This window comes from Pholcus phalangioides, unplaced genomic scaffold (assembly GCF_987345545.1).
Source record: "Pholcus phalangioides strain wild (caught in Gottingen) unplaced genomic scaffold, Ppha-v1.0 ptg000007l_1, whole genome shotgun sequence".
Taxonomy (NCBI): Eukaryota; Metazoa; Arthropoda; class Arachnida; order Araneae; family Pholcidae; genus Pholcus; species Pholcus phalangioides.
The window spans coordinates 8,366,344-8,389,562 of NW_028301600.1; the positions used below are offsets into that span (position 1 = coordinate 8,366,344).

The 23,219-nt window shown below is 35.9% G+C and overlaps 1 protein-coding gene across 1 annotated transcript in view; it reads right to left on the reverse strand.

Annotated features, from left to right (window-relative positions):
* Positions 1–478: 478 nt before the first annotated feature.
* Positions 479–23,219, reverse strand: part of LOC149084888 (short/branched chain specific acyl-CoA dehydrogenase, mitochondrial) — a 59,107-nt gene continuing 36,366 nt past the window's right edge. Inside the window, exons 6-11 of the mRNA XM_089232623.1 lie at positions 12,928–13,053; positions 10,570–10,662; positions 7,880–7,969; positions 3,238–3,375; positions 931–1,030; positions 479–633 (exon numbers count right to left, since the gene is read on the reverse strand). Coding sequence (XP_089088749.1) covers positions 557–633; positions 931–1,030; positions 3,238–3,375; positions 7,880–7,969; positions 10,570–10,662; positions 12,928–13,053 — 624 coding nt within the window. The 3' untranslated portion in view covers positions 479–556. The remainder of the gene's footprint in view (positions 634–930; positions 1,031–3,237; positions 3,376–7,879; positions 7,970–10,569; positions 10,663–12,927; positions 13,054–23,219) is intronic.

The window sequence follows — 23,219 nt, forward strand, 5'->3', positions numbered from 1 at the left end:
ATTTCTCAGAGGAATGTTTAGTAGTAGTTTAACACTATGGTATTTCATCTTTTTTGAATTAATGGTGGTTGGTGTGGTTCAGGTGGTAGGCTATTTGGCAGTTTGTGTGTTTGTTACACTACATTAACTACCACAACCTTGAATATGAAAATATATGAATTTGATAAATTACTTGATCTGGCTCACAAATTAAACAAAACCTAAAAAATAGCTTCCCGCCTGAACCACTGATTCAGAAAAAGATGAAATACTGTACTTTTTTCAGACAGGCATTTGTAATCCCAAGGGAGGCTATTTTATAATTACACAGATTACCCCCACCCCCATGAAACCTCCACTGGTATTGCAATTTAAATGAGACATTTGAATTTGAAAAGTCACAGTGACAACTTTCTTTAAGCCCCATTTTCTTATGCCCGTAGAGCTTTTTGCTTGACTTATTCTGAAATGTTCATCTAAAAAAGAACAACAAATACAATGTGATATAGAAAATTTACTGAAATACATTGCCTGCGTACAAATGATGTATACTCAGATAAAACAATAAATCATCAATTCAACCCTGCATTTCAGATGAGAGTACCTTTGCAATAGTATTTAACTGAATATTTGAAGAACCTTCATATATGGCACCTACAGGACAATACAAAATAAAGTCTACAGTAAGAATATCACAAAAATAAATTAACAAAACTGAAAACAGAAAAAGTCATTGGAAATAAATAATGAATATAACTTAACTGTGAAAAAATGCACGCTGATGAAAAATACAGTTACAAAATTTAGATGTTGCAACTATGCAATGAAACAACTAATTCTTCAGACATTTAAATTATGTTAAAACATTCCAATCAAAAACTTACTTTTATAATCAAAACTTATTCAATTTGTACTTACTCAATTATCATCTTGATAAATCAAAGAACTTACCAATTTTCACATCTCTATAAAACTTTTCTACTGGATAGTTTCTAGTAAATCCAACACCACCCATCCATTCAATGCATCGTGAAGCAGTTAAGCTTGCAACCTATATAATGCATAAATTATACATGCACTAGAAAATTACATGTCATTTACTTTAGTTCTTTAAAATATTGTTAGATATACATTGCACACACATTTCTAACAAAAAACTAATTTTAAGTTTTCAATTATGTACGATAGATTCATAAATATTGTTAAAATTTAACAACATGAGGTTAACAAATGAAAATCTAATGATTCATGTATATGAGAATGAATATATAATATTCTTTGGAAATAATTAGAAATAAGAATTTTTTGGTTAATTTTTCAGTTATAAAATTGATATATAAAATACACATCATTTTAATGAACAATCAGTGAATCCAATGTTATGCAGTGAAATCTTTAAGATAGATACTGTATAAGACCAAAATCAGTTTTGAATGGAATCAAAAGGTAGTTCCATTGATGATTAGTGCTTTGATTTGCACTTTTACAAAATGGAAATACCTGTCTAAAATGGAAAATTTTGTTGCCTTGATGTTGTTTCATACAGGTTTCACTGTATATATGCATTTCTTATCTGGTCAGCTTAAAAAAAAAGGTAGTCAGAATTTAAATCAGCCAATTTACTAAGTGTAGTCAAGGTAATATATAGATATCACCTTCACCCAAATTTTCCAAATGTAATTATGAGCAGAATATTTTGATCACTCATACCGTAAACAGACTACTTTGGCCCCCGGAACCCTTTTTTGGTCCAAAATGATAAAATAATACAACATACTCTAATTATACAAAAAAATTTCTTGAACTGGTTTTTGTAGTTTTTGGTAAGTAGTAGTGCTAAGCAAGGTGACTGAGTGCATCGAGTAGTTCATGAATGGTCGACTATGCAACATGGTTTGTTGCATAGTCGTTGCATAATCATTGTTGCAACAACATGGTTTGTTGCATCCCCAGATTCAATAGATATCCAGCAGACAAAAAATCTGCAGACAATAAAAGGAATTCACCAGATATTAATTTTTCTCTCAATGGATCATTTATTTATAACAATGAAAGATTTCTCTTTTTTATAACATAAACAAAAATTGTATCTTTTACACATTATGAGCAGGCTCTAATCTCAAGGAGATTCAATAGATATCTTTTTTGTGACAAAATAAAAAACTTATCTCTCTCACTAAGACTCCAGAGAACCATTCCCATAAAGACATCTTGTTTATTGACAGACACTCAACCACATTTTAGTCTACACAAAAGTCCTAGGTTATCAACAAAATATTTTGCAGGAGGAAATTCCCAGAGGACAAAATGTGTTTGATTATGGGTTCCTAATAATTAACTCTAAAGCCTTGTTAAAAGAGGTTTTTTTGCCAATTTTTAAGACATAAGATTGTGAAGTGAAAATGTCAAAAGAATATAAATATTGCTATTTTTATGAGCAATACAAGTTTTCTTTCAAAAATTGAAGTTTTATTACGAGCCCCGGTTCAAGAACTACCCCAGCTCATTTAATGCTTTAAGATAGGAAAAAGTGAAATGAGTCAAATTTGCCTACATACAAGGGTAACTGCCCAAAATGTTTTCATTTTTAATTTAAAAAAAATCTGTTTTTTATTTACATATACATAATATAAAAACGCCTATCGACATAAAAAGGTTACCAGAACTTAGAAGTAGTATAAATATTGGGTTTATTGGAAAGTGAATTTGAAAGAAATTGAAAAAAAAAAAAATGGACCAAAGTAGCTTGTTTTTATGGAATGTAAAAAAACAAAACAAAATATCATATGTAGTTAAGCAACATTACACAAGCAAAAATGCAATGTTCCCAACAAACTTTGACACCACAATTCTAAGAAATATATACATAGTACAAGGTGAGCATAGAGTTAACCCACTTCTCTGTGCCAATGTGCAACCAAGTTGTGACCCCATAGTTTTTATAGAAAGTACAATATAGCAGTTAAACTAAGACACTATAAAAAGATGAAACAAACGAGAAGCCTAATATTATTGCTCTTGGATAAATTAGCGTATGAAAAAGTTCAACTAATTATGATTAAGTGTGATATTCCAATGTTGGTAAGAAGAAAAAGAATAAACTTACTTCAAAAAATTTCCTACATTTAAAAGAAATCTGTTCATTGAAATAAATTTTGGTAACTACAGAATCATAATTTTTAAAGCAAATTTCACAAAATATTAAATAAATCATCCAGTGAAATACAAAAAATTGATAAACATAAAAAATAAAATTACTTCAGATGAAAAATATTTTGCCATAGCTGCTTGCTTGATAAAGGGCAAACCATTTTCTTTCAGACGAGCAGCATTGTAAGTTAGAAGCCGCGCAGCTTCAATTTGTGTGGCAATATGGGCTATCTGATGCTGCATTCCCTTCAAGAAAGAAAAACATTTATTTTTTAATTTTTTATTTCTTAGAATAATGTTACAGTATGGTAATCTATACAGGTTGTCCCAAATTGTTTGCCCAGCAGATACCTCTGCAACCATTGACTTTAAAAACACACACATACTTTTAATTACAAAATTTTTTTAAATGACATACGGTTACTCAAAAATGTCAAACTTTCTGAGTTGAGTAATAAAATAGAATAAAAGTAACTTTTTGCATTACTACCCTGTGTACTAAAATTTCAAATAAACTAAATAAAGAACATGCTTTGAAATTTCATTTGCAAAAACTCCATATTTTTGAATGCAATATTTATTTTGATATTAAATATTAAAGATGTAAAATTATGTTTTTTTGCAACTTATTGCTGTGTTCGCAAGTTTTGGATCAATTTTTTTTATTTTTAGAGACTGTACACAAATAGAATGAACTCAACTTAATGACTTTTATTTCATTCAGTTATTTTATTATGTATTTAAAAGAAAATTGATTCTCATATCTCACAGTGACAAACAATTCTCATCCCTGTTGGACATGATTATTTTGAATTATAAAAAAATAATTACTGCATTCAACCTTTTAAGGACAAAGTGTAATTACAAAAAAAAACTCCTGTTGTAAATCTTTTCAGCAGACAGAAGCAAACACAGAAAAAGTTTGTTGTTCCAACTTCAAATCACTGGTCACATGAGAAACATAAATGACAAGGTGGTTTGGTTGTGAAAAAACTTGACTGGAAAGGCTATCAATAAAGTGTGGATAATTAAAAATTAGATGCTTTGAAAATTATTTTTCAAGAGCTGATAGGAGGAAAGGAATAGTCATATGCCAGTGTGAGAATGGAGCACTGGTGGGAGATTGGAAAAAACCTGATTAGAATGTTTTGAGTAATAAAAAATTTGAATAAATCACTTACAAAAAAAAGACAAGAATTTTAAGAATTTATGCCTCATTTTCAACAATGGTTTTTAAGGAAGTCTAGTGATATTCCTGAACAACTAATTTTTTTATGGAATGTAACTGATACAACTAATTAATTATGAGGCCACTAAATTCTGTTACTGTTTACATCAATTAGTTTGAAAGAAAAGAGCAGTGGAAAAGTTTCCTGCATTTAAAATTTCAACTAGTCTTTACTTGCACAATGAGAACTATGACTTAACAAAAAAAAAAAAAAAAAGACTATGATGAAGAAACTAAAAAAAAAATACCAACAGATTTTCAGTTAAACAATTCATGCAAACTAAAGCTGAATGCATTATTTGAATGAATGTCAATGCAGGGGAATATATGTATTAAAATAAAAAAAAAATACAGCAGGGTCCATATTATTCAGGCTAATGTGGCCTGGACCTAAATTGGAATCACTATCTGTGATCTAAAAGTACCATACTTTCTTCCAATTTAAAAAATTTCATAGATTGCTGTAAATACTTTGTATAAATAGGTTTCTGATGTCTTCTAAATCACCTACCTTCACACTCTACTTACCTAAAATGTAAAGTTCTTGAGACAAGCTGAAGTTTGTAGTGATGCCAGTGTTGCAACAAGGATTTTTTTTGGGGGAAGGGGACAAATGTAATTTTTCGCTCCCCTTTCACTGTAAAATTCAATGATTTTTTACAGGATATTTTTGTTCCTCGCTAAATTTGCTGTCCCCTGAAGAACTGCCTTTTACCCCTCCCTAGTTTCGGCCCTGAGTGATGCGCAAAGCATTTTGTATGCCATTTTACTGTACCCACTTTTTTAGAATCAATTAATGAGAAGTAGCACTGATAGCTTGAGGCTTTACTGCAGTAGCTATACAAAAAAAGTCACATAGTTTTGATACATCATCAAAAACATTAAAAATAAAATAAAATATTTAGTACAATGTTTTAAACAATAATTCATTCCATAAGCGCTGCATGTGTATGTTGCAATGGGGAAAAAATTTAAAAATATATTTGTAGCATAACATAAGAGTACGCCCATCAACATATACCTACTGCCTTTCATGTAATTACTGCTTTCTTAAATAAAGAAACAAACATTTCATAGAACATGCTAGTCAGATGCTCGGAACCAATTATTGAATAGTTGAAATACAATTTAATCACTGTATTCCATGGAATAAGAGCCACCCATGCATATGTAACACAGTGAAAAAAATATGAAAACATATTTGTAAGCTTAATGCTTACACTTTTTTAGGAAAAATTTAACTTCCATATGAGAATTGGAATATTGTACTCTACACGATATTGATCTATGGTTCTGCCATGGTTTATAGCCGTTGCGGTGGTCGAGTGGCCATAGACATGACAGACTTGCATCCTGGGGACCCAAGTTTGAGCCCCACCATCGTCACAGTGGTGGTCGGCTAAAGTTGGTTTTCTGTGATTCTGAACTTTGAGGCACAAATGCAAGCTGATTTCCCCATTAAAAAGTCTTGCAACAGACCTACTAACAGTACAAATATTCAATCATACCAATTCACTCACGCCACTTTGGAAATATAGATGGCAGCACTGAAAAATCAGACAGCACTAGATATGCACTCAGACTGTTAGGCACACACACTTACACTTTTGGCACAACTCACTAGGTAGGAAATTGCCCATGGCGATAGACCTGGGTTGTATTCAGTTTGAAAGAAAGGTAGGTTCTGCGATAGGTCACTTATAAGACAACCATAAGTATTCTTTATGGGCATTGTATAATATTTTATCATGTATATTGTCGTAACTCAATGGGGATCCAACCCGTACACTCAAAGCCTTTTTTCCTAAAGTCGTAGTCTATTCCCAGTGGTGCCCAAACCGTGGGTCACGACCCCCAATAAACTGGGGGGGGGGGGGGGTCGCAAAAGATTCTTCAAAATAAAAACTTACAAGAAATTCATTTTTATTTAAAAATATGTTAGAGCTGAAGAATACCTTTATTAAGGGTTTAACAACCATAAGTATTCTTTATGGGCATTGTATGATATTTTATCATGTGTATATATTGTTTACAATTTTTGTTAATTGCATTTTTAATTGGATTGCTATATTTTTGAAATATATGACATCCATATTTTTATGGGCATCTTTTTCTCAGCCACCTCGTTAGGCATTTTACCTGTTGTGGCGTTGTATTTGTATTAAGTGATCTGTAGATATGTGCTGCTTAGTTCATTCTTACAAAATTAGTTTTGTGATCATGGGACACATTAGATGACTCTGAGGGCCACATTTGGCCTTCATGTCATGGGTTGAGCATATAGGGTCTAGTTGATTGTGGGTGAGAATAAATAACTATTTGGGGGGTTGATGGTACACTGAATTGGTCTTGTGTTCTACCTTAGCACTGCAAGCCTAAATTTTAGGATGCCAAAATAGTGCTGTAGATCAGTGTTTCTTAACCCTTTTTTGCCCGTGGCCCCTTTGAACCATATTTTCTTTCCCGTGGCTCCCCTATGTTACCCAGAGTTTTCGACCCTCATCTAGGAGCAAGATTCTTTATACGTATTGAATTGATTTTTTCAGCTAATTTATACTGAGCGAAAATTTAGCAAATAAGATTGGCCTCCAGACGACTGGCTTAGAATTTATTGAGCTCCCCGCTAGCGCGAGTTCTATTCAGGGCTGTCTCAACATCATGGGCGCCCTAGGCAAAATGATGCTATGGTAGTCCCATACTTAGCTGGAAATAAACAGCCTACATATTTCCTACTTATTTTCAAAATTTATTGCGCTATACAAAATATTATAAGGTGGGGTCACTTATGGACATGAGACCCCCCCCCCCCCCCCGGCATGACCCCTCACAAAAGTGGGACTGACAGAGCTGCAGCCTGGGGCCTGATATGGTTTTCATCATATATTTTTTTTCACACTATAAATTTAATATAGAGGGGGGTCTGTGAAAAATGTAGCCGGGGGCCTGCAGAAAACCCCATCCCAGGGATCCTGCTACAATGTAGGCGGTGAAGCCCGCGTGGGTCCATGCCCTACTTCGGCCATCTTAGGGCATGGCTTTATGGGTGGTTTTGTTTGATTCTGTAAGTGTATAGTAATTAATATAAAAGCTTTATATTTCTTCACACGTTAATTTTTCTTCTCAGTTCTCTGTAGCCCTCCAAACCGTGGCCCCCTTGAAGTATCCCAGTACCACTAGGGGCTATATGGCCCCCGGTTGAGAACTACTGCTGTAGATTGATTAACAAGGCTGCAACTAGATACTTGGTCAGCCAAGACAAGTTAGCATTTTGGTGTCCCCTTGTAATGTTGAGGTTAAATGATGAAAATGCCCCTTCTGGTATGGTACCGGGGCACCACACCTGCCTAATCCCCTCTAGTTGTGGCCCTGTCGATTAATCAATTATTATAATATTACAATATCAATATAATCATACATTATAATATAATCAATTACAGAATAGATTACAATTTTACATGTTATAAAAAAATCAATTTTGTTTTTTTCTACTCTGTAGTTAGTTTTTTTACTCTGCTTTGTTACCTGGAATTCAAATATGGCTTTTCCAAACTGTTTACGTTCGAATGTATAATTTACAGCATGATCAAAGCAACCTCTAGCAATGCCAACCATCTAAATTGAAGAAAAAATTTATGAAGAACAAAAAAATATATATATAATCAAATGTAAGACAACTCTTTTTTTCTTCAGTCAATCTTTTGTAAAAAAGAGGTACAGAGAATCATAAAACCACATATGCAAAACAATATAAATGAAGAAAAACCGGAATCCTCATGCCAGAGATTATTTGCTGTATGCCCATAACATCACTAATTGAATCAAGAGATTCACTAATTCAGCGATAGCATGCACACGCACACACACATACAGGCCCATCTTCAAACCCACTAAGGACATAACACTGCTGCTACATTTGGTCAAAAACTCCCCGTATTCCATGCCTATGTGGAAAATCGTACATGGGAACAATGAAAAGAAGCACTGCAATGAGAATCAAAGACCATCAGAGATGGTGTTGTGTGAAGAAGCATGAAAATTTAGCCATTTCAGATCACATGTTGAAAACTGGACACATTTCAAAATGAGAAAAGTCATCTTATTAGAAGTGCACTACCGTGCCAGATTTCATTAAGAAACGATCAAAATCGTTAAGCAACAACATAAATCAAAAGGAGAAAATAAAAGTGAATCCTACTCATTACTTCTCATCCATCTCATTACTTCAATGGAGCAGAAAGCTGAGATGTGGCCAAGATGAGGGGTAGAGAAGCAATGATCTCAACTAATCGCCATCAGACATATCAACAGGCTGCCAATCAGAGCTTGATATATCTACCTAAAGCATCTGATTCAACTCTTTGGCCATTGGATCAAACCCTGGTCATGTACATGAAAAACAATTTGGCTCACTTAAGCTTTTTTCATTTGTTGCAGAGATCTATGTGTTATTAAACTCCTGAAGATATTTGCCCCACAAATGGGCTAAACATCAAAATGTAAATGTCCCGGACCATGGGCCAACAGTCCGGAAGTTGCATATATTTCATTGAACGCCAGCTATGAAAAAACCTAAGCTGCAGTATTATTGTCTGAGAAATGTGGCACTGTCTAGGTTCACCAGTACTTCTAGAAGCCACTTTCAAACAATTATTATGAATTCATTGTTGCAGATTATGAATATCAATATATGTTACTTGTCTTTCCTGACGCATATGGGAACCTCCAGAACAGAAATATCACATACCCCATGTGACTCTGAAATATATTAAAATTGTAGAAAGAGCATGGCCAAGATTTTCAAGTAATCTTATGGTCCCCCAATTATACAGACAAACCCAATTGAGCAAATTTGAAAAGCAACTTGCTTATATTATTGTTCTCTCTGTAGAACTTTTGCCAAGCACTTCCCATCAGTACTGTATTAAATGAACTGTAATCTGCTTAGATCAAGATAAATGTAAAACTTCCAGTATCTTATTGTGTCCTTTCATTCAAAAAAGTCAGTCATTCCAAACAATGTAGTTCACCAACAGCTTCATGGGGAGTTTCTTATTTGCCCGACCGGAGCAATCATTTGGATGGCTTTTATATAAAAGGAACCAAGTGCCATTTTTAACATTTTGGAGATTTACCGATCTGAACTATTGAAACAGGTGGGATTTTTATCTAAATAGAACCAAGTGACACATAGGCTGTGATGGCATCTGTGTGCACTTGAACCAACTACCAAACTGAAGAGAAGAAACTTTAAATGGCTTTTTCTTAGTTTTGATTTATATAAAAGCCATCCATTTGTGGTGCCAGATGACTAATCCTTGTTGATTAATTTGTGCAGTGGCACAATACTGACTGGGCTGGACTTTCATCATCACTGTTGCCAATCCTTGTTGCTGTCTTTCATCCTGATCTTCTACAGAAGCTGGTGATTTCTTCCAGACGCTCTCCTAGTTACGTTGCTGTAGCGTGATCTCCACACTTAGAGGTTGATCCGCTCCACTAATGTCACTTATGTGTGTCTGTATGTGTGTGCTTTCTACCAATCTGCACCTGTAATGGGATATTCTGTGTATGCTGATGTTGCAACATCTGGACTTGATGTGGTATGATTGTTAAAATAATTTTGTTTTTTTGTTAGTTTTCAATAGGTTATACAACTTTGTTAAATTTGAATGAATAAACTCATTGTTATTATAGAATAATTAGTTATTCATGGAAACTCTGTTTTATTTGTCTGTTTCTCATTTTGCATCACTGCACCAATTCTCTGGAAGTCAACCTGATTTATGTAACAGCAGATGTTACAAAAAGAGTAGAGGAAAAACAGAATTTTCAAACTTTTATGAGTCTTTGGAGCTTCTTTTCTTGCAGAACTTTTCCAAACTAAATATGCTTATATAAATCATGATTTTTTTCCCTCTAGCTTTGAATCATCCAAAACATTCGGAAAAAAGTTTGAAATAAAAAGAAATTTTAACTTTAGATTAGATAGAAAACTGAAGGAGAGTTAGTATAAGTTTGAATTATCCAAAACTCGAATTAACCAAGTTCTACTGTACTTAAAAGGTATGCAGAATAATAACAAAAATTCAAAGAACAACATTTGTAACAAAACGGGAAAAAGCTAATTTTGTTTAAAATAAATTACTTTCTACAAAATCTTCCTGAAACATAGAATATGTATGTTATGTAGTTTCATCTCAAAATGTAACCACCTGAGCAGCAATACCTATGCGTCCCTCATTGAGTAAGCCAATAGCATATTTGTAACCATGACCAAATTGACCCAAAATATTTTCTTCTGGGACCTAAACAGAAATATAAAAGTGAAAAAAGTTATATCATCAATATACAAGTAATTTACTTAGATAAATAGCTTCAGTTCTATTCTTCTATTACATTAATTACAAAAATTAAATTGTACATGATTCAGATGCTAGAGTTACTAGATACTGGAAACATTGAATTTTGAGATATTTTTACTTTACAGGAAGAAAAATATAGCATAACTCACAACAACTAGAAGACATAAATATCTGTGTATGAATGTGTATTCATGAATGTTTGAGTTTATTGCTACATTATTCTTTTGCTACAATAAGATGGGAATGATAGGAAGTATGATAAAAATAAGAGCATGTATAATGCAAGTCCCAGTACCATATACCAGTAAGTCTCTTCAATCAAGTAGCTCAGCTCTCTGTTAGTCACAAAAGTTTTTTCAGGATGCCTTACTTCACCCATGGAAGTCCATGCTCAGCTGAGTATCATCTCTTCTAGAGACCCCAGAAGCCCTGTGTTCTGGTTACAAACACAGCACAAGTCCAATCATATTGAAAGAACGAACCAAAGAACAGAGTCCTGGAGCTCAAGTCAGGTTAATGGCAGTCAGAATTCAATAGGTTTACAAATAATCGAAGAATAACACGATGTTCTAGCCACACAGACGTTGGAAGGCAGAGAGGAACTGGACATCACTACTAGCAGTAAATCGGTAGTATACCATGAAACCTCTCTGGGTTTCATCACTTAGAATTTACCCAGGAACAGCAGCCATTCATCGGTCTCGAACTGCAAGACTCTTATTAGATTTTTCTTTAGAAATAGAATTTCATTTAAAAACATTTCATCCGGACCAGATGGGAACTAAAGGGTCAGTTACTTAGCTCACAACATGATTTTAGATGTTAGTCTAAAGACCTAAGTTGAGAACGATAACATAAAACTACCTAAGCGAGATAGTGTAAGTTGAAGTAGTTGTGGTACAATGCGAAATGCCATGGTAACAGCTCACAACTGGTATTTACAGGGAAATTCCCTACGTATCTAAACAAGCCAATCAGCTTCAAGGTTAACAATCTAATTTACATAAAACATTGCATTATAGACAATTCGTAATTCTAAACTGGCCTGATCAGCCGCAATCAATCAGACTGATCCAGAGGAGTACAAAAGCGGTAAATACACACACACACAGTTCTCTTTTATATAAAAATAACTAAATTAGGACTTTTTCCACCAGGGGTATACAGATACGTTACATGTGCTAGCGATAAACCATTGTGTGAAAACGAGAGGTGGGGCTTTTTTTATGGTTATTTGTAATAATTATTTTTTCCCACATATAATCAACTTAGAAAGTACATTTTTCTTTTTTTTCAAGGATTAGACAATAATAATTGGAGCATGTTTTTTCTTTTCTCTAATTTTGTTCAAAAATAGTGCGCAGAGCATAATTGCCCTTACCACTGTCCAAATACATGAGGTTGATCCAAGTTATGTCTCAAAATAGGGAGACTAACAGATAAGAACTAGAAAAAAGTTCTCAGAAGAGCGGTTACTTTTTTTCCTCTTTGTGGTGTTATTCAAATTTGCTTCATTGGATTGATTCCAAAAAGTGAATCTTCTCATATTAGTGTTATAGACGACTGCATATAACAAAGGAATAAACAGCATTTCTCATCCACTTCTGAATCCATTTATACAAAATTAAGCCACAAAAGACTGACATAGACACAAAAAATAAACAACCCAACAGATTTTTCGATGCCAGCATCAAGTAGCATTTAAAAGTGACTTTTTCAGATAAGGAAAATTCAGATTTCCCAACTGTATTTCTTGGAATTTAATTTTTCACAGAATAGCCAATACGACGCTTTCATGACCTTTGGAATTTCCGAAAACGAAGCAGTAAAAGTGTTAGATGCCGAACACAGTTCATGTCAAAATGTCTCAAACCAAGTTAAAAAGAAAAGCTTCAAGTTCAAAAGAAAAAAAATTAAAATTCTTAAATTTGTAGATGATAACCACCACCAGTTGCAATGTTTGCAGAAGCAATTAAAGGATTGGAAACTTGACTGTTATAAAGGAGAAAACTGTTACAGTTTAACTTTAGCAAAAGGAAAAAAAACCAATCTTATATCCCATATTATAATACATTTAAATATATTTTAATGGAATAACAATATAAATATAATATAATCTAATTAGATATAATTAAAAAAAATTCTTGATAATTTTTGTAATCTTGATTTGAGCATCAATGCCAAGTTGCATAATTAACAGATACTCACTTCAACATTTTCGAAATGCACAGGGCACGTGCTAGAAGCCTTCAAACCTAGTTTATCTTCATCTTTTCCAATAGTCAAACCTGGTGTGTCCCTGTCTACAATGAAGCATGTGATACCTTTGTAGCCCTGAAACAAACGTTTTTATTCTTTTAACTTTTAGATATCATCAAGAATAATTGTAAATCAATACTAACCAAATAAAATTTAAATGCAACAAAATATCAAACAGGGCAATAAATGTTAGCTTTTAACACATGCAGAAAGAAATGGGGCTATCTAGGGGTAGCCAAAATACAAATGAATACAAATACAACGCCACAACAGGCAAAATGCCCAACGAGGTGGCTGAGAAAAAGATACCCATAACAAATATGTGGATGTCATGTTTAAAAAATACAGCAACCCAATTAAAAATGCAATTACAAACAATATACATGATAAAATATTATACAATGCTCATAAATAATACTTACTTATGGTTGTCTTATTCTAAGTATGGATCACTTCTCGACTTACCCCAACATGTTTATCGTATTTCTTTTTAAACGTGTCAATTGTGTTACAATTTACTACCTCCGGGGGTAAGCTATTCCATTTATTAACAACCATATTAGAGAAAAACTCCCTGTGACACCATAACCTAGAATGCCCCTTACCAATTGATACTGGTGTCCCCTTGTAGCTGGATCCTATCCCTCCCATTGAAAATTTTGAACACTTTGATCATATTTCCCTGACATCTGCGTTCATTTAATGCAAATATATTCAAAAAAATGAAGTCTCTCTTCATAACTCAAGTCCTGTCTGCCAATAAGGGCACACATAGTTCTTCTCTGCACCTCTCCAACCCAGTCTATGTCCCTCTGTGGGTATGGTCTCTAAAATCTTACAGCATACTCCAGTCCAGGACAAACTGTCTTGGAAAAGCAGAAGAATGAATTTAGGAGAATGTGAAGAGACCTTATTGAAAATAAAACCAAGCATTTTATACGTTTTTGACCATCGCTGAACAATATTCAGAAAACCTAGGCCACTTGTCAATAAGAATTCCCAAATCAGTGAACCTAGTTACATCCGGGATAGTGATACCATTCAACTCATAAGAGAAATGTGGGTTGTTTGAACCAAAAAGAGCGACCATGCACTTTTCAATGCTAAACGTCATGCTCCAATCCTGTTTAGGTTGGTCTGGAGCAGTGTTTCCCAAACTTATTCAGCCCATCGTCCCCTTTTCAGAAACAAAATTTCTCATCGCCCCCCTGGAAGAGATGTTAAAAACCCACATATTAAAAAGTTGAAAGATGCAGTGGCGAATTTTCGATTTTTTCGCATAAATGTTTTCCTGAAACATTTCTAGTATAAAAAGGGTTAGAAATTCTAAAATAATTACAATTAAGAAAATTACAGTAAACTTCATTGCAAAAAAAAAAAAAAAAAAAAAAAAAAAAAAAAAAAAAAAAATTTGTGAATTATAAAATTATAAACATATGCATATAACACAAAACATATGCATTTAGTTGCATTTATTGTGGTCAAAGTAATATTCACATCACACAAAAAATATCCATTAATGCGCAAAACTACAATTGTTACTTAGTTTTAATAAAAATAATTTTATTATTAATAGATGTTTTCTAAGTGATGATTGTCGCTTGGTTTTACTATGCAGTGTTCTCAAATCCTCACAATTGAATATCTGTAGGTGATTTTGATTTATGTCGAAAGATTTGTGAGTGCATTGAAACATCTCGCACATGAAAAATGTTCAGCTACATTAGAACCTCTCAATAACGGACACTCATGGTAGGGCCGTCTTAAGAGCATCATGGACCCCCCGTCAAGTGATTTTTCTGAGGCCTACCTGGGAACTTCTCAAAAAATTCAATTACTTCTCGTTTTTCTGAGCCCCTTCTTTTCTTCAGGAGCCCATGCGTTAAGACGGCACTGACTCACGGGACCGAAAATTTTCGCCGCTAACGAGGAGTGTCCGTTAATGGATAGTAAAATAATCAGTCTCAACGGGAGTCCGGAGTCCCGTTGACATAATTCAAAAAGTGTTTGATAACTGGAGGTGTCCGCTAAAAACAGAGAGTGTCCATTACGGGAGATTCCTCTGTATATCCCCATAAATTCCAGGCACGGCATTTGCTTTTACAGAAAGAAAAATTAATAGCCATCTTCAAATTTGAACGTCACACCGTCTTTTAATGCTATTTCTGCCAATTTTTCTTGTAAATGTGATAATTGATATTGTTGGAGATTGAAAAGAAAGTTATTTTTTTCATTCAGTACAGATTATTTATTTCATGATTGTAAGGATCTCTTGGGAATACGTGATGATCAGAGAGGTTACATAAAAAAAAAATATATTATTTTAATCTTTCTCTCCCCATTGTCAACTGCACCTTACACATTCCTGAAACAATTTAAACTACATTTAACATGTGTTACGTACTCCTATGAAATCGCGTATCCAGAAATTTTATTTTATACAAAATTATTCGCACCAACGCATGTGGGAGTTGAGTGTTCTACTAGTAAGGTTCTAAAATAAGGTTTTGATGATAAGTTCCAGTGAATGCATAAAACTTCATTAATGATAAAATTCAGCCAATCCTTATTATTCAAGTTCGAAAAAAGCCACTTGCAACACAGCTTAATTAGAAATTATATATATATTTATTTAAAATGGAATTGATGCAAACTACTTGGCGGTTTCGATTTTATAGTGACTATCTTAGAAATATGTGCACATGGCTATCCAATAAGAATTAGCGTTGTTGTAACGCACTAAATACGCAATCGTGTTCACACTCTCTGAAGCATGGGTTGGCAACCAAATTTACCTGGCAATCTACTGCTTTGACTTTTCCCCTTCGAAGTTTTAAAATTTGATCATTTTCGTCGCACCACGGTCATTTTCTGCACACGAGGGCTAACTAGACCGGGACATACAATTTATCGCCAATTCCGAACGGCAGGCTTATTTTTTATACTCATCGAGGGGTTAGAGCACCAACCTCTCGATGAAGGACTCCCTGCGGTAGTAATTTTTTTGCTGCCGTCAAGTCGCCGTTTTTTGTTGTCCCCCTGTGTCAGGGAAGTTTTTCTGACAAGGATGAACCGGGTATCGAACTCGCAACACCTCTAAACATCCTTTGGTACTTTAGGCGAGTATCTTATCGACCTGGGCTACCGCGCGCGTTTCAAAATTTAATCGTTAAAATAAATTCATTTTTGAAATTAATACAAATACAACGGCACAACAGGCAGATTGCCCAACGAGGTAGCTGACTTAAGAACATCATGGATCCCAGAGCCATTTTTTAGAGGCCCTACCTACTACTGCTACACCACACATGCATCCCGCCCGCACGGAACCCCCAACAAATCGGTACATGCGGGCGTGTACATGTAGTGAAACCTGACGTGAAGTTTTTTGTTTCTCTGTAATGCTTGTTATGTGTAGTGCTGCCATTTGCCCCCAGTTTTTCTAACTATGAGTGAAGTGTTATGATTGAATGATTTATCGTTGTAGGACTGTTGCTCTCTGTGGCGAGACTTTTTAATGGGGAGATCGGCTTGCATTTGTGCCTTGAAGTTGGGAACCACAGAAAACCAACTTCAGCCGACCACCACTGTGGGGTTCGAACCCGGATCCTCGCATCGCGAGTCCGTCACTATAACCACTCGACCACCACACCGATCCCGATCTTGGGAGCTCGTGCGACATTAGTTGGTGTTTTTGGTTTGTTAAACAAGTAAATTCTGAAACGAACGCGAGTATTTTTTGTTGTATTACCTTATTTTTTCTGTCATGTTATTTCGGGTGTGAACGGTTCCTTAGGAGAAAATGAAGTTTCTCACCAAGGAAGATAATGAACGAATAAAAAAAGAAGACATCTGATATTTTATTTAGATAATTTCCTATACAAAACATTTTACCGGCATTATATTCGCTGGGTAAACAAAATATTTGGACTCAAGTCACAGAGGCCCTAATTCCTGCCTTGCCCAGGACCTCTTCGTGTCTAAGTCGGACTAAGGCTAGCTGCCATTTATTTTGCAAATCGCCAGAGTTACTGCGATATTATATAGGTCCATATTTTAAGAAAATGTAATTTTACATTATTCCAAGTGCAGGTTTCTCACTTTTTTCTTGATTAAAACTGACAAGCATCGGGGGACTACAATTGACTCTCTCCCTCTTTGGTTTCTTCTACATATAATTCTGAAAGACAATCATTCTAAATATTTACCATTGTTTTATGAATATTTCTGAAAGCTCGTTAGATTGCAATGAATTTCAACCCTTTCAGCTCAAACATATTAAAAGAAAAAAAATTCGGATGAAACCACGCTTTTAATTAAACGTAAAAACACAATAAAAAATACTTTCAGAGGGATATGACTGATAATATAATTATATATCCTTAAGTAATACTATCAATATAGAGCGCAAAAAACCAACGATGTTCACTAAAAATACCTGGAAATTCAATGGTGTTTATTTCCCTGTATTTTTAACGAATATCGATGGTGATTTGCGTTCTACATTGCTAAAAAGGTAATTCCATCATACTATTAATATAATACTATACTTAAGAATGAGTCGATTTCGAATTGAGTAAAATCACTCTTGAAAGGTCGTATGACAATGCATCGTTTTCTTTCAAGGAAAAACACTACATAAGTCACCATAAAAAAAATTCAAGTAAAAAAAATAAATTTTAATAAATTTTCTACTAAACCGACACCATTGCGAGAAGAAATTTCTATCATCCGATGCTGAAGGAGCGTGTATCCCCCCCCCCATATTCTTCGCAATATTTGAACGAGAAACGATGCTTGTTTGCGAAGATAGTAATAAAATTTCCCTTTTATCCTTATTGTCATAATCAGTGCGGTTACGGATAGCGCTCTTGATAAGCATTAATAGATAGTATAGGCACCGAAACCTAGGAGCTGAGGCCCTTTGTGCCCCCTCCCCCAATAAAAATTTTAAGGGGTACTGAGCCCCCCCCCCCCACAATTAATTTCTAAAACTAAAATGCAATGCATGTTCTCTCTGTCCTGAGTACACGCTTGTCTCGTGTATACGGGACGACAAGCAACTTTATGCCTTCCCCCCTCCCAGTGGCGTCGGAGCCAGGGGTGCTGTGGGTGCTTGAGCACCTACGGAAGTTTGTAGAATGGGTCCGAGCACCCACAGAATTGATTCAAAAATCGAAATTTCCTACATGAATCTCAAGACGGGCACCCACAGGTTCGAAACACTTCCGATGCCCTGTCCCCTCCAATATTTTTTTCATGTCGGCGCCTCTGATAGATAGTACTGCCCAAGTGTTTTACATAAGTCATGAAAATCGGCCAATATAAGAGGATTTAGTAACATCAAAATTTTAATGAAAAAAAATAAATTATTGTACTTACGGCGTGGATTCAACAAACATCTCTTCCGCATAACATTCATTTCTTTTCAGACACCATGGAAATTACAAATAGAAACACAAAGGCCCCAAGAGGCAAATTGTCCAACGAGGTGGCTGAAGCTGATATGCATGTTTGAACCATGAAATGGAGGTCCATCCTTCAGTGCTGTCTTAACGCATGGGCCTACCCGGGCCTCACAAAAGTGAGATTTGGTTGAAATTTTCTATAACTTACGTGGTAGGGCCTCAGAAAAACCACTTGGCCCAGGGGCCCATGGCGCAGACGGCCCTGCCATCCATTGTGTAACAAACACTTTAGGTATGTGACTGTTTTGCACGAAAATTCAAGACTGCTCATCTGTAATTCATAATTTGGTACTTCCACACACGTTATCTTTGGGTTTAAGTAATTCAGGAACTTGAACGAATACATTACAAAAATTTTCTATTACGGCAGTTCCTCAAAGTGAGCGTCTGGGTTCCTAGTGGTGTCGTGACGAGCTGTTGACCATTGATGTTTGTGTCTGTTCCCAAGCAGTTCTTTTATAAAAAAAAACAAAACCAGAATGTAAAAAAGCCATAGCCGTAGGTGAATGAACAGGGATGCTAAAATCATGCCCCCACCTTGCCGCAGGGTCCCGAAGCTAGGCTCTTTGGTGGGCCACAATCTGTATTGAATTTATAAGGTGAAAAAAAAATAATAACGAGAATCGTCTCGGGGCCCTGAAACCAGAACACAGATACCAGCTGCACTTTTTTAGGGGACGATAGCTCCAATAATGAATAGTCATTAGCAAAATCATTAGTTTTTTTTTTCGCCCATAGGCACGGATATTTACGAAGGCTTTCTTCGGAAAAGGATTCCAGTTTTCGAAAACTTATTTTTTCCTCTCGTCCTCCCATCGCCCCCTTATGCTCATTTGTAGCCCCCCCCCCAATCGTGTCTGTAGCTAGTATCGCCCCCCTTGAATAGTCCCATCGCCCCCTGGGGGGCAATATTGCCCACTTTGAGAAACACTGGTCTGGAGCAACTCCCCATTGCTTTGATTCCCAACTACCCCCATTACCTTCACGTCATCTGCGAATTTGCTAGCAATCCCATCGATACCCAGATCAAGTTTATCGATGAAAAGAGAAAAAAGTATGGGGCCAAGAACACTTCCTTGAGAAATTCCACTTGTGATGCCTGTTCAACCAGAGAATTATCTGTTCACCATAACTCGTTGTGACCTATCTCTTAACCATGATTCTATCCGATTCAGCAAGTTGCCCCCAATCCTAATCTTGTGTAAACGCTTCAAGAGTTTACCATGTTTTGAAGCAAAGTAGGTTAGTCACACATGACTTTCCCTTCCTGAACCCATACTGATTATCTGACAATACATTATTCTCGTCTATCCACTTTGCAAACTGCCTTTTGATAATGATTTCCAAACTTTTGAGAGGGATCTCGTCAAACTCATGGGATGATAATTGGACACAGCTTCTCTACTACCTTCGAACATTAGTAAGTTTTGAACCCCTTGGGACAATACCCTCAGCAACACTACTCCTGTATATCTGTGTGACAGGCCCCAACAATTAATCAGTACATTTCCTGAGGACCCTGGGATAGATATCATCTGGTCTTGGTACTTTACTTGCACATACATTTTTTGGAAGATTTAGGACCTCCACGTCTTCCACTTGAATATTGTTGAGGATTCTATTACCCCATGGAACACCCGTATATTGAATATCATTATTGCCATTAACCAACATGAAAAAGTCATTGAAAGCACTTCACATACCTACATTGCTGTCTAACCTAGACCAGGGTTTTCCAACTGGTGTTCTGCCGAACCCTAGGGTTCAGTGAGAGCATTTTTGGGGTTCAGCGGAATAAAAAATGATGGAATCCTAACAATACCGGAACCCTGATAGCTTCAAAATTTTTTTTGTTACTGTTTTGCCTGCAGCAATTGTTGAGGACGTGTACTCTAAAAAATTTGGGATAATTTGGCTGGCAGGAGACAAACAATATTCCTGTTAGTTCCATTTTTTCTTCGTATTCTCACACACAAGTCCTCCATACAACAACAGAGTCAAGAAGACTTTCTGGGAATTGGTATTCCCAAAACTCAAAATCTCTACATACAGATTTTATGAGGGTCTTCCTCCAAGGATGTTGAACTTTTGAATAGTTTCTTTGCATACTTTGCGCCCCCCCCCACCCGTCTCTCTTCCTTTTAAGATCACAACTAAGCTTCATGATGTCAGATTATCGCTTTTCTGAATAAGGAAAAGACAGCTCACCAGGGGCGTCTTAAGCAAGGTCGCAAGGTTGTACAGGGTGCCAGCATCTTCAAAATTTTCAGTGAAAATTCACATATGACATCAGGCTTTTGAGTCATACCACAACAATGGAGATGTTGAGACAACTTGGAATAAATGGACATTTCCTACGACGATAATACCAGAAACAAGAATGTAAGCTATCAGGGGACTCTTGAGACAAAAATCTCAATTTCGGATCTCAGATTTTTGTGTTTTATATCTATTCTTCCCAGAGCCCCTACATCCTGCGTCAGGGTTCCTAGGCTGGAATCTTTAGCGAGCTCCAAGCCAGATTTTAAATTGGGGACCCTTCTACAGTTAGTTTATAGCATGAAAAAAAGATAGTATGGATAGAGTCCTGGGCCCCCGGAATGGAGCCCTGTCAGTTCTACCCGTGTGGGTCACGCCCCTTCCTCATAATTTATCACAACAATTCCTAACAAAAAAATTTTTTGTTCTTTCAACTCGGATTTAGCATCTCTCCAGAATGGACGGAAACCATTTTCTTTGACCAATGAAATTTTTTTCACGCATTCATCATGGACGTGGCACCCCGTGCAGCCGCAATGTGTTGCATGGTCCAAGAATCGCACCAGTATTCTATGAAAAAAAAAGTATGCATTTTGGTTCCCTCACCCAGTATTTTTTCCGGAATGGTCCGGAAGTGAAGGAAAAATTTGGCCTCTTACTTATCCCGTCTCTGGAGTACCAGAAACACCTTTTAAATAAATTTCTTAATAAAAATAACCTTGTTATGCATTCTCTTTACATGATAAGTGACGATGGCTCTCTAAATTAAGTGCTGTTTTAAGGATTAAATTACCTGCTATCTGGCAGCTTTAGGAATGTTAAAATAAATTAATTGAAAAAAAAAAAAAAAACTGGTTTATCTAGAGGTCCCCTTGACTGAAGCTCTGCCAGCCTCCCACCAGGGTTGTCTTTAGGGGTGGCAGGTAAGCTCGAGCCACCCCTGCAGCTCACACATGTTAAAATAACGAATTCACGATTTAAATTATTGTCACACTATGTGTAACTTGCAAATATATTTTTTTGACACTTTTATCTACTACAAGTGAAGATCCTTGTTCCGAAGAGTGAATGTGGACTTTTGGGACATCCTGTACATTGAAATTTTCAAATTTTGTTAAGCGTAATTTTTGTTACACTGCATAATAGTCTCATAATCATCAAGGGTTCTGCATGAGCTTTCACGTTGGAAAACCCTGACCTAGATCCTCCTATCGAGAGTGGGCCAATTGTCCCGACATCCATTATTGACGTGTCTATAAAATGATTTTGGGTCAGAGCCAATGTTATCTGCCAGCCTAGATTCAACTTCTTGTATACTATCCCTTATCACTTTCTTTAAAGGCCTTCTTTTATTAGTAAACAATGACAGGTCCCCTTGTCCACTTTTACACTCTCTGAATGCTCTCTTCTTTTCAAGATAAAGGTTACGCACGCTATCCATGAACCCCACAAGGTATGATGTACAAACACACGTTTTTCGAACAAAGGGTATGACCTCGTGCAAAACAGAAGACAACTTTGTATTAAATTCTCCCCAATGACTTACCATCCAGACCGATTCCAACCGGTCTTTGAAAACTTCTGCTAACCTCTTTCACAAAATGTCAAAGTTAGTTCTCCGAAAACAAGGAACCAGTCTTGTTATCAACCGTACCCGAAGAAAAGTTACAGTGTAAACTGACGACACGATGATCACTGGAAGAAAACTCGACCCCACCGAAACATGTTCAACAAGATCCTCGGAACTGGTAAGAACTAAATCCAAAATAGCAGTACGCTTAGTGGCTTCTGATACATGCCGATACAAACAATTATTGAGCACCAACTTAAGAAAGTCTCTTTCACATTGATCTCTAGCTGAAAGGTTCTCCCAATTGATACCCAGGCAGAAGGTCTCTCTAGTGGCACACTATGATGCTCAGCATGGCACATGAAGGTTTGCCATAGAACTTTAACAAATGGTGAAATTTATTTCAAGATAAGAGAAGGGGGGAAGGTACACAAAATATATTTTCCAGGAAAGAAAAAAAGATTTTCTGATGTCAATGTGGTGCAGATGTTATACACATACTATGAAGGTTTAGACAGCTGGTTGATGCGATGATAAATCCAGGAAAGGAAATTCAACTGGACTTGTGGGGAATCAAATCCATGTCCTCTTACTTGCCAGGTGAGCGTCTCAGACCAGTGTTTCTTAACCGCCGGGCTATGATATCATTCATACCGGGCAATGAGTGATTAGTCGTTTCATTTTTCCTCATTAATTTTCCATTGGTCGTGCTTGACCGAGCATTCGACTCACAAAAATGAATGAGAAACTGGGCCGACTACAAAGTTAATGAATCCTCTTTCCTTAGAGCTCGTGTGTGCTAAACGGAGCTGTACATGGACAGCCAGACCTAACTCAGGTCAAAGCTCATAATTTCTGACACTGCCACCAGACAGTGACTTATCCGAAGATAATGCCACTCCCTGCTATTACTATAAAGGTTTAAACAGTTGATTGATGCAATA